General features: G+C 46.6%; 1 protein-coding gene across 1 annotated transcript in view; it reads right to left on the reverse strand.

Annotated features, from left to right (window-relative positions):
• Nucleotides 1-14,809, reverse strand: part of ARIH1 (ariadne RBR E3 ubiquitin protein ligase 1) — a 64,698-nt gene extending 49,889 nt beyond the window's left edge. Inside the window, exon 1 of the mRNA XM_063345667.1 lies at nucleotides 14,331-14,809. Within this exon, the coding sequence (XP_063201737.1) occupies nucleotides 14,331-14,690 (360 nt within the window). The 5' untranslated portion in view covers nucleotides 14,691-14,809. The remainder of the gene's footprint in view (nucleotides 1-14,330) is intronic.
• Between the last annotated feature and the right edge of the window lie 3,164 nt (nucleotides 14,810-17,973).

A 17,973-nucleotide genomic window follows, 5' to 3' on the forward strand; every position in this document is an offset into this window, starting at 1 on the left:
GTTATTAGCAGATCAGTGGAGGTATCACAAGTCACACTTTACCTTAGCAAAAATATCTGTACCACGCAAGAGTCATACAGCCCCACAGAATGGTTTAGAGAACCTGCTTTTTTTGAAGGCCCTTTTACATAAAGTATCTTACAGCACAATATACAAGAGCATACCGCATGCCCTTTTCAAAAAGGCCAAACTATCGCTTCATTCCTGAAGATCTGTTATCATGCCTCATTCATGAAGGTCTGCTGTAACAGAAAAATGCCTATTCCATTTAAAAAAAACCAACACACCTGCAAAGTCCTTCCTAGAAGAGTATCCTATAGTATTTCCTGATGTCAAAAGACTTTTTCCCTAGGATAACTTGAAGAAATAATGATACCATGGCATACTTGAAGTGTGTAGAAGAAGCTGGGCAGACACTGAAAGAATGAGAATTTTTTTTTTTTTTGACATCACAGCAATACTGGGAAGGGTAAGTTCCCAATAACTTGTGTTCTTTTTCCATAGACAGTTTCCGTAGCAGGTCTGTCTGCAGGCTCAAACATGTGCCAAGAAAACAACCTCATTGATTTTCTGCATTAAGTTGTATAGTTCTCTGCAAAGGTCTCTCAAATTGTCCTTTCTTGGTCTCAAAGGTCCTTCCAGATGATGCTTAAAGAAAGGCTGTCCTCTTTTTAGACAGGGTGCAAGCAGAGGATCAGACCCCAAGGATATTCAGCATAAATGTGTCTCTCAAATGCTGGTTAAGTCTCAAATTGCTGGGTGATCCGTCTCCCATCTGCTTTTTTTACTGGGCACTAATGGAGAATATCTATTCCACCACAGTATGCTCAAACACAAAGGCAGGTAAGTTGTTTATCACAGATGAAAGATATAATCCATCCAAACCGTACATCACCTCAAGACAACCGCCATTGAATTGATTCCTCAAAATCAGTTGTTTCCAGGATTACCCCGACCGTGAACAGCGTTACCCCATAGTGCACTGCCAGCACAAACACACGGTTCTTCTCACCCGGCTGTTATTGCAGTGCTTGATTACACAGTTTTCCTCTTCTGACAAGAATGAGAGCAAATGGACAGGCCACCTCCTGCAGCAGAAGCCAGAGCTCTCAGACTTGCAGGTACTTGGGGGGAAATACTCACTATGCAAAAATCTTCAAGTAACACGTCTATGCAGCTTGTGTCCTGCACCCTGACTTCTGCTTCAGAACATTATAATTAACATTTTCCAACAAATATACAGACAGGTAGAAGAAAATGGTAAGGCACGATAACTTCTTCCATAAGCACAATAAAGCAGCACCCACAAAAATCAGTAAGTTAAAGATCTACCATGAAAACTAAACAAAAGCCATCCCAATTAAAAGTTCCTCTTGTGGCAATGGCCAGGTTAGCTCAAATGCATTCTGACACATGGCCACTGGTGGCATGCAACAGTTAACCCCTTCAGAGTCAACATGACTGATGAGAAACAAAGGTTTTGCCGAGGAATTTTTAGCCAGTGGCACTTTACAACAGCATTAGAGAATTTTTATGGAGAAAAAAAAAAAAGTCCTTAACATTGTTCCATCTTATCTTTCTCCACCGGGGCTCGGTTTGGTGAGCATCCAAGCACTGGGTATTTCTCTTCACTTCTCTGTCCCTTATCGCTTCCGATTTTGTCCCTTCCTCAAAGCAGCACCCACTTTTATGAACCAATCCCTCTCCAGCACATTTCACTTGGACAGAGAGGAAATTTTACCCACTCACTGAAGCAGCAACACACTCTATAGCACTTTAGGAAAGAAAAAGCCCACCTCCCTTGGGCTGACTTCATCTCCCCATCACTGCACAAAGGCCCTGAACTTGTTTACTGTCGCACATACCTGGCTAAATGAAGCACCTGGGTACACAATTCCATGCCATGTCACAGCAGTCAGTCATCATTCAGCACAGATTTAACGAGCATCCCCATTTAGCAATCCATCTCCACAACTGGATTCCAGTTCTTACCGCCACCACCTCATTTTCCAACAGCAGACCTTGCCCATGTCTCATCTCTGCATCATGCAGCAGAAAGACGGATGTCTTGCCAAATTGCAATGCAATACAAAACAGGAAGAGCTTAACCCTTTGAAGTATTTACCGGCAAGATATGTTTTGGACATACATGATGCCACCTTGACAAACAGTCAGTAAATTTACCCAAGTGATACCTATGCCTTGGTCTACAATCCTCAATCAAGTATGAAAAAGAAAAGGAATATATAATTTAGCCATCTTAACACTTTTAAGCTAGATAGGCTCAGGAAATCATTGCCAATACAGCAGTGTCTTGGGGGATGTAATCTCTGGCAAAAGCCCCAGAGCAGATGCGGTTAGAGCTTATATCACTTCCCTGCACAAAGCAGCTATACCTGCAGAAGCACTTTTTTCTGCTGGCAGAAGCTGCATCTGCACTAGGAAAATCTGCCAGCATCCTTTTCCCAACAAGTCTCTTCTAGCTCAGACCATTTTTTAATGATGACTTTGCAGTTTATTTACCATACTCCGCTCATTTAGTCTTACTTAGTTTTATAGCCAACAAAACAGAGACCTGGCAAGATCCTATTTTATGAACCAAGATTTCCGCTACAAGAAGTAATTTTGCCTGTTTACACCCCAAAACTTTTTCCTCCGAGGGCTCGGCAGAAGCCACCTTTGAAGAAAGGATATTCTGGAGCCAGGAAGAGTTCATCAATTCTCTTGTTTGTTCTCATTCCCATCCTTTAACAAGATATACCTAAAATTGTAACTGCAATCTCTAACTGCTGCAGGTACTTTTAACCAACTACCTGAGCTCCCTCGAGTTAAGAGAAAATACTCCGTTGGGATTCAATACAGAAATAACAAAACACAAGTCGTACAGTAGCAGGAGAGAACAGAAAACCTCCAACTTCTTCACCATTTTCTCATTTAAATAACAAAACATAAGTCATACAGCAGTGGGGAAGAATAGGAGACCTCCAGCTTCTTCACCATTTTCTCATTTAAGGGCTTTAAAGACTTGCCTCTACACAAACCCGCACTCATTTAATCAGAAGTGTTCCCAGCAGGCCCTCCGAAGCACCTGTAACATCTCCCTTTCTGCGGGGAATAGGAAACAAACCTGGACAAGCAATTTTGTATTTGATAGACTGCACCACCTGACAAGGATATTCCTTGTTGCTTTCCTGTTTAAATATTACTACCAATCATCTGACACTGGGCTTCTGCAAGAGAAAAAACCCACTTAATCAGTCCTGCTTTATAACTGATGCGAAGGCTAGAAATATGAATAATTACGCTAACGACTGACAGATAATTAGGTGCACTTAGAGGCACCCAGCCTCTTCCAAATCACGGCGCTGCCTGCCTGCAGAGATACCCTGGCAAGCGACAGCAGGACACTGGGCAGGGGAATTACGCTAGGGTACATAAGAATGATAGATATCCCAAACATCTCCAAGCACCCTCCCTCCAGATAGTTACAGGATCAGCCATCCCAGGCATCCCTGAAGACGGCTCCAAGGCTGTGCACTCTGTTCCCCTCCTAGAAGCTCTCACCCCAGCTAAAAAATAAGCATTGGATGTACAAAGCTAGTTCCCAAACAGTAACCCCCAAAGTGGATTAACGACACAAAGTCGATGAGAGATTCAGAAATGACAAAAGCCAGCCAAGCAGCAAGCATTTCACCAGGTTCTCAAGCATCATGCCAGTTTCCATACACTCTCTGAACCCATTTCCATACCTCAATACAGAATTCCCAGTTGAAGGCAAAGCATCTTAACTTCTAAACTGCAATAGTCCAAGACTTGTATCACATTATACTCTATCTTTGCTGTTATACAGAACTACACTTGCATTTACTATCTATCAACTGTCATCAGCCAACATAAAAATACAGCGGAGTACATTTTCAAGTATTAATTTCAGCTCTCCTAACAATACAAATAAGGAAGTTTCCAACACATCATTTTACCAAGTAAAATAAAGTGAAGGGTTATTACAGAACATGCTGAGGCATATATAAACTATGTATAAATTGCAGAATACCACCCCAATTTGCTCAGATAGCCTTTCAGTCATCACAGAAGTATTAACAAACTACCAAAACAAAGACATCAGACACAGTTGTTCATCAGCTCTTCAAAGTACTTAGAAATTGTTACTTTATTTTCCTGTATGCATACTAGATGGCGTTCTACCTCAAAGACCTTCAACTTCACACAAAAGCAAACTTCCCATTAACAACATCTACTGGGGTCACTTATTCAGGTGAAGAGGAATGCAGAATGAGAACCCTCACTCTTCACTTTAAGATAAGGAATTACGGCCAGGGGTTACTAGAGCCTGCCAGAGCTCCCAGAAGAGAAATGACGCTGCTAACGTAGCATTGGGGTGTTCTTCTTATCTTTTCAATTAAAAGTTGCTGTTCAGCCTAGTTTTAATACTCATCAAGCAAAGCTCCGTCACTTCTGAGCACCTCCTCTGGAGTCAACCTTGGCAGGCCTTGGGAGGTTTCTCCTTTGGTTACCTCCTCGAGAGAAGGCTCTCCCACACAGTCTCCCATCTTCCCAGAAGAGGTCCTTAACTCCTCTTCTTTCCAAACCATGCCTTCCACCTCCCTGTTTCTCAGATCCCTGAGCCTGACTAGGATGGAGGTTATTAGGAGTTAACTTATTCTGAAGTTATTCTTCCCACACAGGAAAGCTCACTGCAAGGGAAACTGTTTACTTATGTGAATTTTCCTGTTTTCCCCTAATCCCTCTCCACATTTCTATCTGCCAGACAAAGGAATGCTGATTGCATTTGTATTTTATGACACAAGAACACAAGCAATCCAAAGCTACCAGCTGCAGAGGGGAATCACAGTTCTGAAAAACTACCCGGAGCTCTTTCAAAAGTTAAATGTGCACCTTGAGTTATACATGCATCCAGAACAGGCCACGAAAACATTGTCTTCAGGTGTAGACACAAATGCATGTCTTTTGCTGACAGTACAGAGTTGAGCAATTCAACCACCATCACTTCCGGCAAATGGAGCAAAGCAAGGGTCAAACAGTGGGCTGACTGATAAGAGTAGAGAGGAGGCACGTTTAATCAGAGTTCACTGATCCCATTCATTATTTGACCCTGCAAACAGCTGCCCCTATTTCAGTTGCAGGTGCACGTGCCTACGCACCCCTGAATCTCAAAAAGCAGTGTTTGGGATGAGTATTACATACCCAAAGAAACCTAAAGCTTGAGTTTCTTTCAAGCCAAGCAGCAATGGGAGCATACCGACAACAGCCCGTACTGCCTTAGCTCAGAAAAACCAAAGAGAAACCCTAAAAGGAAGTTACCCGGAACAAAGTACTTCACTACGCAGTAACTATTTCACCAGTTTCCACACACACAAAGCAGCACAGGAATGGTAAAATCAAGCGTCCTGCCATGATTTTTACATAATGGACTTGCTCAAATACCAGTTATTTCCTCTGTGCCTCTGAAAAAGTTTTGCTAAGGTAAACTGGTCAAAACGCACCTTGCCAGCTTAGTACACTCACAGGGCTCACTCACCGCACTCCTTTGGAGGCTGGCCTAGCTTACTAATACCAGGCAGGAAGTGGAAACCTTCAGAACCACTTAAAATTTACATTTCTTTATCCTGGAAGAAAGTCTCTTCATGCCTTCTCCTTAGTAGGAATAGGCAGACATAAGTTTAAAAAAAATAAATCTTTGAACTAACACCCAAAGTCAGTTATTTTGCCAGTTGACTATTTTCAGGTGCAATTATACTGATTCTGCTGGTTCTACATTTTTAGTGTACGTTCTCCACTTCAAGAGGGCTTTAACTGTGCCCAAACAGAACCCTTCCAAGCAGGAACTCCTACTTAACCACTGGAAAACAGAGTTTAGAGTCTGTATCCCTCATCTGGTGAAATAACACACAAAATATCACTCCACCAAGCACAGGCAATTTTTCTGAAGGGCTGTAAAGGCAATAAGCAAATATCCAAACCTTTAGTTTCCAACGTTGGGGATTACCTCCCTCCAGCTCCCAAATTCCTCAAATCACAAAGCAATCAAAGCTTGATCTTCTGTGAATTAACACGCACCCTTCCCCATGTGTAAAGGCATGTTCATGGTGTCCCAGAGTGTGGAGGGTGCCTCAGACCAGGAAGTCAGGCAGAGAATCGAGTAAGTCATAAGAAAAACCTTTTCTCCTTCACACCGTTACATTTCAGCCATGAGTACTTTCCCAGAAGACCTGTTCTTTGAAGCAGATGGCCAAGACAGGATCCTTGCACTGCTTGTCCCTGGAAACGAGAGGTGCTCTGGGATGTAAAAGTTTAAATCAAGGAAGATACAAAGCCAAGAATGCTTTAAAAAAAGGTTGGAAGGAAAGAACTTAATATGCCAGCAGGAACAAGCGAGCACCAGCTAGAAACCATCAGTAGCTCAGAAAGCGAAGAAGCCAAGTTTTAGGTAGGTACATAGACCACCGCCCAGTTACTCCTACATTATGGCCAAGAACCACCTGCTCACAGGGCTCTCAATTGTTCCCCTGTCCCCAGCAGCAGTATTTGGTTCCTCTTCCCAATATATCCAGAGGAATACAACCTTTTGCCATCGCACAGACATGCTGGAGCCTGGCAACAAGGGGAGCCATACTCCATAACACGGTCACGGAGAAGCAGTGCTTGCCACCGAAGCTGTCTGGGCTTCACGCTTGTCCAAAGGGAGGACACCAAAGGGCTGCACATATCCCTCCTAACCCAGTTCTTCCAGAGTTTTTTTCCTTCTCTATTAGGCAGTGGCAATGCCTACCAACTACGTGCCCCTGCAGCTCTCTAACACTGACCAAAACAGCTTGTCAAGACCAGTGGCAATGACAAAAGGCACCACGATGGCCAGCACGCTTGCACAAAGTAAGCCAACATGTGCAGAAGCAGGCGGCTAAGCTACAAAGGGAAGAAGCAAATTTATTTTGAGAAGTATTTATACGGTTTATTAGCTTCTTCCTTGTTCCAAGTGACTCTGATACTGTTGAAAGTTTTCTACATAAGACTTCAGATCTGAAACAATCCCTGACATTTGGCTAAAGTTCTCAGTCTCTAAAAACAGGCAAAAGACTTGACGCAGATAGCTGTGTTTGAGCATTATGTACGTAGAGTGGTTCGAACCCTCACCACAATGAGCTACTCTGAATTCCAACAATAATTACTCAGCAGTGCAACATCATGTAAACAAGGGACTTCTTTTGAAAGAGTGCTTGTAGTTATATGGACATTTCAAATTCTAAAATTTGTGAAGTACAAACACTACCAAACTAAGTTACACGTGAAACTCAACTACTGAGGAAGCATCGAACAGCAGTTTTCAAAGCATTCATTTAAACAGTATTTCCATCACAGCTCAAGATTAAAAGCTAAAATCAAGCTAAGGAATCAAACACAGGCCAGAAAAACTCAAAGTTTTCCAACCTTCTTAACAGCAAACACCTAGGACGATGAAGATATTTAAATGTTAGCAGAATTTTCACTATCAAATTAAAAAAGGGGTTTTGTTTTCCTCCAGCTCATGCAGAGTCGGTCACTTCCTCATCACGCTGGAGCCTCCTGCACTCATATCCTCCAGGAGCTCGTCAGGCCTCTCTCAAACATGCAGGCATCTGTATTCTGGGCTGCACTCAAATGCACCATTTGGCATTACTGAGTAGCTACAAACCCTCCGTGTGTGTTTTACAATAAATGAGGCTACAATTTTCTTGCAATTGCCGAAGCTACTGAATGACTTAATGAAATTCAGCAGCACTGTATGCCTATATATACACGCAATAGCCTCCAAACATTCCTTATCCCTGCCAATAACACAGCGTAGCCACCCAGAAACACAACAAAACATCACTTGCAGTATTTTTAGATCCCTTTAACTCCAAAAGTAATAGAAGTCCAGAAGACTGGAAGCATGACCCCAAACAGGTAAGCTGCAGGCTGAAACACAGGGAGAGGACTTTCAGCCTTCACAGTTACTTCCCCACGGGAAGTGACAGCTCTCATGACAGATTTTGGATTCTTTTCACTGTTACCAACCATTCAAAACAGCCTTTCCCAAGCAGAGGAACAAGCAGCTACGTTCTCCAGAAAGAAAAGGCTACTACAAATTATTTCTGTATGAAAACCTTGGCTCACTATTATAACACAAATGCAGTTTGGAGTTTAACAATCACTTCCTTGAATTGCTCTATTACACCTGACACCGAACAGCAGAACCACATTCTTGTTTATCTCATTCATGGAGTAAAGGGGAAGAGTGGTTATTTTCAAAATAGAAAACTGAAAACAATTCAACAGGTGCCAAGGACACCTGGGGAGGTGCTGTACAGGGAGATACCCTTAACTTACAAGTGAACAGCATCACTTTGAACAAATGCTGAATTCTTCTAGGCCTCAGTTTTGATCACAAGAAGCAGAGACTATCAAACTGAAATTCTGTGCACCATGCTCCTAAATTTAATGTTGCTTGCCAAACAGTGCTAAGCAAGAAATGGGAAATATTTCTGAATAGACACTGGACTGCCCTGTACTTCTACATCACATCACAGGAACACAAAGAGCATCGGAGGTTTGAGTTTTATTTCCCATTATGAACTTTGACTCATGCAAGGCTAAAACTAAAGAGTCAGAGCTTGAGACAAGTATAAAAGTATAAGCCATAATTTCATTTTTAACTATGCTTTTAACATCCAGAAACAGTTATTGTTTCACATCAAGGACCACAAATGCTCCAGTCTCAATTATGACTTCTCTGTGGCACACCAGTTACCAATTTATAGCAGAAATACTACTTCTACTTTGCATAGCAAGTATGGTCCTGCTTGCTAAAATGAAACCCACAGGGAATAGCAATAACTGTATTTACTATTTTGTTTCTCACTTTCTGAAACAAATGTTTAAGAGAAGGTAAAAAAACAAAAGAGTGTTTTCAGTTTCACTTTGAAAACTTCCCCAATGCATACCAGTCCCCATCTGCATCCGCAAGGCCCCTGAGACAAGGCTGCCGTGTTGTGATTTTTGCAAAATTATGTTGAGACAAAAGAAACCAGCATCACCTTTTTTTTTTTTTTTTTTTTTACTCATGGCCAGCTATGAGATTTACATTTGGCCTAACAGAAATCTAAAGCACTGAGCAAATGGGTCATTTAAGTACAAAGTTTAAATTACCCTGGAGACATAACAGATAGAACACGACTTTTCTACACGGTAACGCTGAAATTTATAATAATTTAAAAAAAAAAACAACCAGTCTATTATATTCAGAATTATATGTCTTGGCAGCCAGGGAACAGATACGATGTCATTTCCAAAAGCCTTGCAGCGATCGCTTATACGAGATCTCAGGAATGCGTTGTCACAGAAAAGTTTACTCCATTCCTTGGAAATATTAAATGCATTCCTACTGTAATGAAACACCTTATAAAAGCCACATGACAGAAACACAAAGTTTAACAAAGCATTTCCTTCCAGCATCATAACATTTAGGGCCCCACCAAGAATATTATTATCAAATAAGTAACCACACAATAAGTTAGAGGCTTGAAGATCCACCTCGTGCAGGCAGCACAAGGGGACCCGAATGCAAGAAGCATCAGCCTGAAGTGCTGCCGCCCACAGACTCCTACCTAATGCTTGTCAAGCAGCTTCAAGTACTCCGAGTCTTCAAGATGTCATCTCTAACATTAAATACAGTTTTAAGCACGACCCCGTATGACAGCAGCAATTCCCACTGCTCACTGGGAAGCCATTCCTATTTCAGACAATGCATTTGGGACACACTGCCCATAGCACAGAATTACACCAGCAGTGGGGAAATTTCCTGAGTTACGACTGGAAATTAGTACTTTTTGTCCAAAGCCACTGTTTAATAAGACCCCTTTTGCCAAGCAACAATGGGTTCGCACTTGCTGTAACAGAGCGCTATTTAAGGGCAGAGCTGCAGCATTCTGGGGGATATCTGCACTGCCTCAGCTCCGCCGGCCTCTCCAAAATGCCACTCCTCAACAGATTTAACAAATACAGCATTGTAACTTAGGAGTGGCCTGGGGTTTTGGCTTATTTTAACGGCAAAGCTTTTACCCAGCTAGGGCCTGACCTTACTTACAAAGAAGCCATCCAGCTTTGTCATCTAAACGAGAAACCAACATTCAGTACAAACGCTGTGATGTTGCACGTTACCTGTTCTGCTCTGAGGAACCTTATGTTAAACGCTACAGTAAAGAGAAAAGGTATTTTTGAGCTAGATTAACTTTTCTTGGATGCAGTGATGCCACCTCCTTCCAGAGAAAGTCCAGGTTTGAAGCTCGACACGCTCACAACCTCCGCGTCCAGGATCCTGCTCCCTGCTGCAGGGTGGGGAAAGAAAAAAAAGAGAAGCTCAACTCCCTTTTCTGCATGTTTTAAAACATCAGCCACCTCAGAGCTCCACGCCAGTATTTTCAATGCCTCGCCATTACAAAGTGCAGAAAGAAGGAATATGGTCAGTGACATCACAATGATGTCATTGGAATGCTCCAGAAAAAGGTGATGGAAAAGGGGAAGCGAGCCCAACTTAGAAATACTGAAATGGCACAAGCTTGCAACAAGGCAAGGGGAACACTGGGCCAGAGACACACAGATCATCACATGCTCTATTCAGAGTAGAAATAAACATTCTATTCTAAACATTTTTCAAGTTTGTTTTCAGAAAATCTAGAGCAAAGATGGAAATAGCAATCCCATATAAAAGAGACATCACGATGGCAGAAAATTATTTGGACAAAAGTTCAGAGAGGAAGAATATGGGGGAAGATGTTCAACTGTCGGAAAACGCCTTTGAGAGGAGAAAGCCTTTTGTTCAACACCAACCCTGTGTCTAGGTTTTTACAGTTACTCGGCAAGTTATTTTGCCAGTGGTTGGAAAACCACCAGAAATCTGTCTGTTTACTTTAACAACTACAACTCAAAATAACATGTCAAATGATTCTCCATGTAATTATAGTGATATAACAGAAGTGATACTCTGGGCTGGGACTTTTAAACCCTACCTCAGACAATGGACAGCACAAGGTTATTCATACCCCTTATAAGTCATACAGACTTATTCATACCCCTATTTTTGCATTCGAAGAGGAAAGAGAATTCTTGTTGTGCAGTACAGAGTCAAACCAGATTATGAGCATAAACGCTAAACGCTTTGCAAAAATCAACATTAAACACCTGAAATCCTGCTTATGCACAGACAAGAAAGAGTAAACACAAAACATTATGAATATTTGAGTCATTCGTTCACTGCAAGTTCAGTGGTCTTAGAAGACCAAGCGATAAAAAAAAGTAACAGCTTGGTGCTGAGTGGCCATCTTCAAGAGCCCAGTACACGCTACAGGGTGAATTACAGGCTCTCTAACCAGTAAATTCACCACAAGTTAGCTACTACTTCTGCAAAGTCTTCGGCAGATCAAATCCCTGTCCTGAGAAGCTCATGTCTTTCTTATACAGCGTGTATTTGGAAATGAATAAAACGGATGGGAGAATAAATTTCTTTCAGTCCCTTCAACCACTATTACTATCAGCTAAAAGACTGTTCAAATGCAGTGTTCTAATACGGACAAAGGCCATTTAATACGGACAGTTATACCTGCCATGGCTCAGATATCTCCTTGCAGGCACTTCATGGCTCACCGATACCTTTTCCTTTCACTGCTGCTGCAAAGATGATCAACTGAAAAAATGAAACCCTATTTATACATTGCTTCTGATCAGAAAACAGTAACTTCGCTGATTAGAGGGTGCAAGACCTACAACTGAAGTTTTTGGGCACAGGGTACCTCTGCGTTACATCCTCACTTGAACAAACAAGTTCCCAAGCACTAAGAAATGTGCCTGCAGCCATCATCCTTTGAGACCACAAACCCAATGTAGATACACAGAGACCAAAGCCATCCAGTACTCGACTGGAACAAGTGAATCACAGCACTGCAACCAAGGATCCGCAGCAGGATCCTGAGCCAATGTGACTCCAGAAAAGGTTTACTGAACCAGAAAAGCAGCAACAGCAATCCTGGTTGGGCGCCAAAAGCAAGGAAATAAACAGAACAGAGCCCTGGAAGATTTCACCACCAGCAACAGAAGCTGGGATGAGCAAATACTGAGGCATCAACTGAATTCAGTTCACTTACCTCTGAACAGACTAGAAATCTGATGGCAGCAAGCTGGCATTTAAAAGCAATTCAGAGCAACTGAATGTTTTCCTACCCTCTTCTGACACATTCCAGGGCATAAGCTGATTTCAGATCCTGAGTTTACCCATGACATTCTGAAGAAACTGGCTTTCTGCACTCTGCTCTGTTAAACCACGAATAACTACTGCAAACCTAACACAAGGAACTAAAGCATAGGCAGCAGACACAGTGGTTCTGTGTAGGTGGTTTGCAAGGTTTCTACAGAGCCCAACGCAGCCAAGTCCACAGCAGGGTCAGGCCTCCCACCACCACCTCAGGTACAGGAGCAGGAGAGGGATCTCCTGATCTATATCGACTTCTCTCCACTAGTTCTGCAACTCAGAGGTCAAGCACACAAGTCATACAGCTCAAGGGCAGTAAAAAAAGCAGGGGGGGAAAATGCAAAGACCAGAAAACAGGACTTCGGCTAAGAAATCACTTCATGAAGAACATGTAGGCAAGTCCACCGTGCCACCAGGTCTGGAAAATGCACGAGCAGCAATACTCACTACTCCTCACTGGCAGGAACTTTTCCACCACTTGGCTTATGCAAAGAAAGGACAAATGGTAGAAGCTGTTCAATACAATCAGTAGGGATCATGATTTTCACGGTTTTAGTCATTAAATACAGACTCACCACTTTAATCGGTACTTCAAAGAGTAAAAACTTTAAGTTACCAATTGTTTGCACGCCTACTTGCCATTTGTTTTCCTCCCTATATGAGGATCAATAACTGGTAGCAAAGAAACATCCGTACTTAACCATGAGATCTTCTTTAACTGCAAGGTAATCAGCTAATCTAGACAGACTCCTTTATTCAGCTTTACACGTACAGCACTATTATTAAAGTCATAAACTTTAATTTGACTTAAGAAATGCCCTTCGCTAATTTAGTAAGCAAATACTTTTACAGCTGTTTGCATCAAGCACCATATAAACTAGTGGGTTTACAGCACATAAAGCAACACTTGAAAGCTGCTGTTATAGAGACTGTAAAGCACAGAATAGTTGGGCAAAAGCATTCTCTCAAGTATCTCGTATTTAAATGGATTTATCAATGCTGGAAGTACACACAGCTAGCAAAACAACTGCTTTCTGGGCACCGTGTGTCCTTCAATATTTAATATCCATAGATTTCACTTTCTCACAGTATTCCTGTTTGTGTATTGGAAAAGGAGAAATATTTTGTATTTACTTGCTATAACCCGAAAAATATCAAGTAAACGGGAACAAAAGAAAACCCATGCACTCTGGTCACCTACAGAAAAAGGGAACAGCATCGGAAACTTTATGGTGAGCTGGAGCAAAACCTCGCCATAAACATTTAAAAGGGATGCGAAACAGTTCCAGTGGCTTAGTATTTTCCAAAAGCTCAAGAGCCAACAAATAAGACTCAGATATTTTCATCTGAAGACAGTAAACGTTGTTTTGAACTCGATTTCAATTTTTAAGCAGCACACTTAAAGACTGGGGGTAAAAAAAGTTATCGTTTGGAAGCGATTGCTCGAATCCCTCCTGGTCTGTGCTGGAAACGAACACGACGAGGTTCAGCTCCGTGAGCAGGAGCGTGTTTGTATGTGGTGAGGGGGGAAGGGAAGGGAGAAGGCAGCAAAACCAGAGCGGTGCCTGGGCTGCCTCTCCTCGAATTCCAGAGCTCGCCATGGACCCACCGGCTTTCCCGAGGAACCGCAGGGGCTCAAACCGCCCCCCCGCCCAGCCAGCGTGAGGACGGAGAGGGAGAAAAGCAACACACGGGTTCCCTGGAAACCACACAAAGAACGAGGAGCCCTTTTAAAGCCCTGGGCCTCCTTCCCGACGCTTCCACGGCAGGAAGCAAGCTCCCGGCCTGCCCCGAGGGGCCTCCCCGGGGGAAGGGGGTGCCGAGGACCCCCCTTCTCCCCCCGAGACGGGGCGAGAGGCTCCCTCTGAGCCTGCCAGGGGCGGTTTAGGCCGCAGGGGGGCCGGGTCCGGCGTCCCTCAGGCAAGGCCCGTTGGCGGCGAGGCCCGTTGGCGGCGCGGGCCTCCCTCCTCCTCTCCCCGTGTCGTTTCCCACCCCGGGGTCCCGGTGCCGGGAGGAGGGGGGTTCTCACCTGGATGACCTCGTTGACCTCGCGGATGCACTCCACCATGTGCTGCAGGATCTGCTCGGCCGTCAGCACCTCGTAGCGATAATCCTCCTCCTGCTCGGGGCCGCCGCCACCGCCGGGGCCCGGCCCGCCGCCCAGGCCACCTCCACCGCCGCCGCCGCCGGGGCCCAGCCCTCCTGTTTCACCGCCCAACAGCCCGTCGCGCTCCCCGCCGACGCGCAGCCCGGGCTCCACCAGCTCCACCTCGCCCAGGTCCAGGTTATCGTCGGGCTCGTCCTCCTCCTCGTCCTCCTCCGCGCCGCTGTCCTCGCTGCACTCCTCGTCCTCGTCGAACTCGTAGTTGTAACCCTCGTCCGAGTCCATGGCGAGGGCGCTGAAGAAGCGGCGGTGGCGGCGGGCCCCCCCCGCCCCGCCAGCCCCGGCCCCGCCGCGCCTCAGCCGCCGCCAACAAAGGGACGCGGCCGACCCGCTCCGTCACCGCGCGCCGCGCACGCACGGCACGTCACGCCGCGCCGCGTGACGCGCGGGGCGCCGCGCGTGCGCCGCCGCCGCCGCCATCTCCCCTCCGCCGCGCCGGGAGCCATCTTGAGTGCGCGACTCGCCGTCACCCCGCCGGCGCCATCTTGAGTGCGGCGCGGCGCCATGTTGAGTGTGGCAGGAGGAGGGGAGCGGGGGCAGTTTACTGGCTTTACCGGGTAGCGGGTACTCGGTAGCGGGTCCCCCCCTGCTACCGACCCGCGTCTGGGCGCCACGGGGTGGCGGGGGCCTGTGGTGGAGGTTCGGGGGCGCAGAGCCCTCCTGAGGGCTTCTGTCAGCTGTAAGGAGTGCTGCCTCAGTGTAAGGAGTGGTGCAAAGCTCGCGGGGAGCAACTTGTGAGGGACATGTGAGGGAAAATAGGTTGTTCTGCCTCAAAATCATACTAAAATTGCCCCGAGACCCTCCAGGCAAAAGTTCACGTGAAACCATAGGATAAACATGTGCCTGCTATCCCCGGAGGGGACCCCAGCCCTGCTGCATAGCCTCTCTGAACTCCAGCTCTGCCTTCTGGTCAGCGGAGACAGTCATATCAGTTTTTCACAGTGGTGCCAGGCTTGATTCCCTTTCTTCTCTGTTAATTTGGCATTTTGTGGGGGTAAGAATACACGAGCGGCTTCATCACCAGACCACGGACAGACCTTCTTGCCTCCCACAGACGGCTGGGGCCGAACCTGCCATCGGCGAGACGTGGGGCCAGCACCATTCCCAGGTGGCCTCATCCCCGACGGGGCCTCTCGCTTGGACACCAAGCCGCTGGCGGCGAAGGGCAGGGCGGACGTCAGGGTGCTGCAAGGGGCTGAGCACCCTTCGCCTCAGCTTTCCCTGCCTTCGCAGTGGCCTGGCCGGGGCAGCTCTGCCTCCAGCATCAGCCATGCTCGGCCTGGTATGGAGGAGGCAAGCCGGGCTTATTGTTCGCAGCCGTTTGGGGAGTGTGAGGGACTCTGGTTGGCTTGGAAACAAGGCAGCAGCCTGGCCCAGAGGAGAGCTGGCTGATACCAAACCCTCCGCTGCTATGCACTGCAGACGAGAAGCCGGCACAGCCCTGGGAGGGCTCCAGGGCCACCTTCTTCACCGGCACTAATCCTCCCCTTCCTCATGCCCCAGGGAATCATTTCTTCCTGGGGTGAAGCAGGGCCGTTGTGATGTGGTGACATTATTCACCTGCTCCACCCGGATGAAGATGCCCCCACGCCCGGAGGAGCCAGAGGAGACTCAGCCTGGCATTATGCGTCATAGGTGTGACAAGTTTCGTCAGCTCTTTGGGATGGGAGTCACCACGGCACTTTGTGTTTGGTGCAGCGGGATCCTGCTTCCTGCTCCTGCTTCAATACAAATACCTTGTGAAACAGGCAGAAAATTAGAAGCCGCCTCCAAAATGGTGTTTGTTTCCTGCTGGAGCATGGAGAGTGTGACAACGACGCAAGTTTAAGCTCAGGGTGACGCAGGCAGGTGCCCTTGGGCTTCCAAGTAGATTAAGCGTCCAACGTCCTGGGTAGATGCCTCTGGAAACCTCGCTGGGTACCAGTCTGCATCTTCAGACACACAGGCAGTTCCGGGTGTTTCACAGAATTACAGCTGCTTCCAGCGAGCTCGCTGCATTTGCCATCGCCTGCTGTCCTCCCCAAACAGCTGTCGTGCAAAGCTGTCCCCGGCCCACAGCCGGAGACAGCCCATGGTCCCCGAGCACTGCTCTGCCCAGGTCAGGAGCAGCATGGGGGGGCATGGGCTGGGCACGCAGGCCACCTCATGCCAAGCTACCTAGTAAATAAAGCCAGTTCCCTAATTACCCTACTTATTTGGAATGGCAAAGGCCCGCGCATTAATCATCCTGCCCTACATAAATCTAAATATAAATAGCTCCGGCTTTGTTCAGCCTCGGACATGCCAGCTGGACGCTCTTGAGCCTCGGGGGCTCAGTTGGTAGCCCCAGCTCCTCGCCCTACACTTTGTCCCTGGGGTGGGGGACTGTGTGTGTCCCCCCAGGGGCTCTGTGCTGACCCTGTCCTGCCCACCTGGTGGCATGCCCACCTTCTTGCCAACACGTGAGCAGGCATGGCGCAGCAGATGCCCACCAAGGTGGCGTTGACCAGGCAGTGGGGTTTTGCTTTATGGGAGCTTTGCAGCTTCCCAGAGCCTGTGCTTGGACTCAAAACCGGGTCCAGCCCCTCTCCGGCGGTGACCTCCCCCTCCGGGACGGGGTTAGCGGTGCGTTAGGTAAGGTGTTTCTCCCCGCCGTCCCCCGGTGCCCCCCGGCATCCCCGCCGCCGGTATCCGAGCGCCTCCCCGCCGCCCCCTCCTGGCCCCTGCCGAAGCTGCAGAGCTGCGGGGCCTCGGCGCAAAGCCCTGCCCCAGGAGCTTCAGACGCCGAGCTACAGCCGCCGCCTCGCAAAGCCCTCCAAAACACACGGGGACGAGCTGCCCTTCTGTAGCACAGAGCACAGACACTTATTTATAAGCACATTTAAACCTCCAGCTGTTTCCCTTCCTCATATAATCCCCATAATAAACATTTATAAACAGCGATGGGATCTTCCCCATGCCATCCCACAAACATGGGAATGCGGTTGTCCTCCTACAGTTCCAGCCTTATCTTCTTCCGCTACAAGACAAGGATTATCTTTGCTGCCGGTTACCCCTCAGCTAAAACACTAATACATCTCAAAAAGACTCTTTGGTACGAAATTTTAGCCATGCCCTTTGCAAAAGGTCTTCCTTTTGTTACGAATTTCCCAACCCAACAGACACGTATGGAGCCCTGGGTACCCACCGGCTCCTTGTAGATGGTTGGCAAAAGGTACCCCAGAAAAGCCTTCAGGTCATCCCTCGGGGATCTGCACTGCCTCTGCGGATTTTCGGGCTCCAGCTACCACGGAAAGTTGAGAACCGCTCTTCTACCCACTCTGAAAAATTATTTAGATCCATAGGCACCTGGCACTTTTTCATTTTATTCATGCAAGAGCTTAATTACCCAAGTGATTCTAGTAACTGCTAACACTGAAGCTGACAAGAATAAAATATTGCACCGCAATCACCTTGCTCTGTGAAGTTAAGCACCCGCTTACAGGATTTACGGGAGCGGGGCCTCTGTGCATGAGGAGTTTGTCACCAC

Source organism: Chroicocephalus ridibundus, chromosome 9 (genome assembly GCF_963924245.1).
Source record: "Chroicocephalus ridibundus chromosome 9, bChrRid1.1, whole genome shotgun sequence".
NCBI lineage: Eukaryota > Metazoa > Chordata > Aves > Charadriiformes > Laridae > Chroicocephalus > Chroicocephalus ridibundus.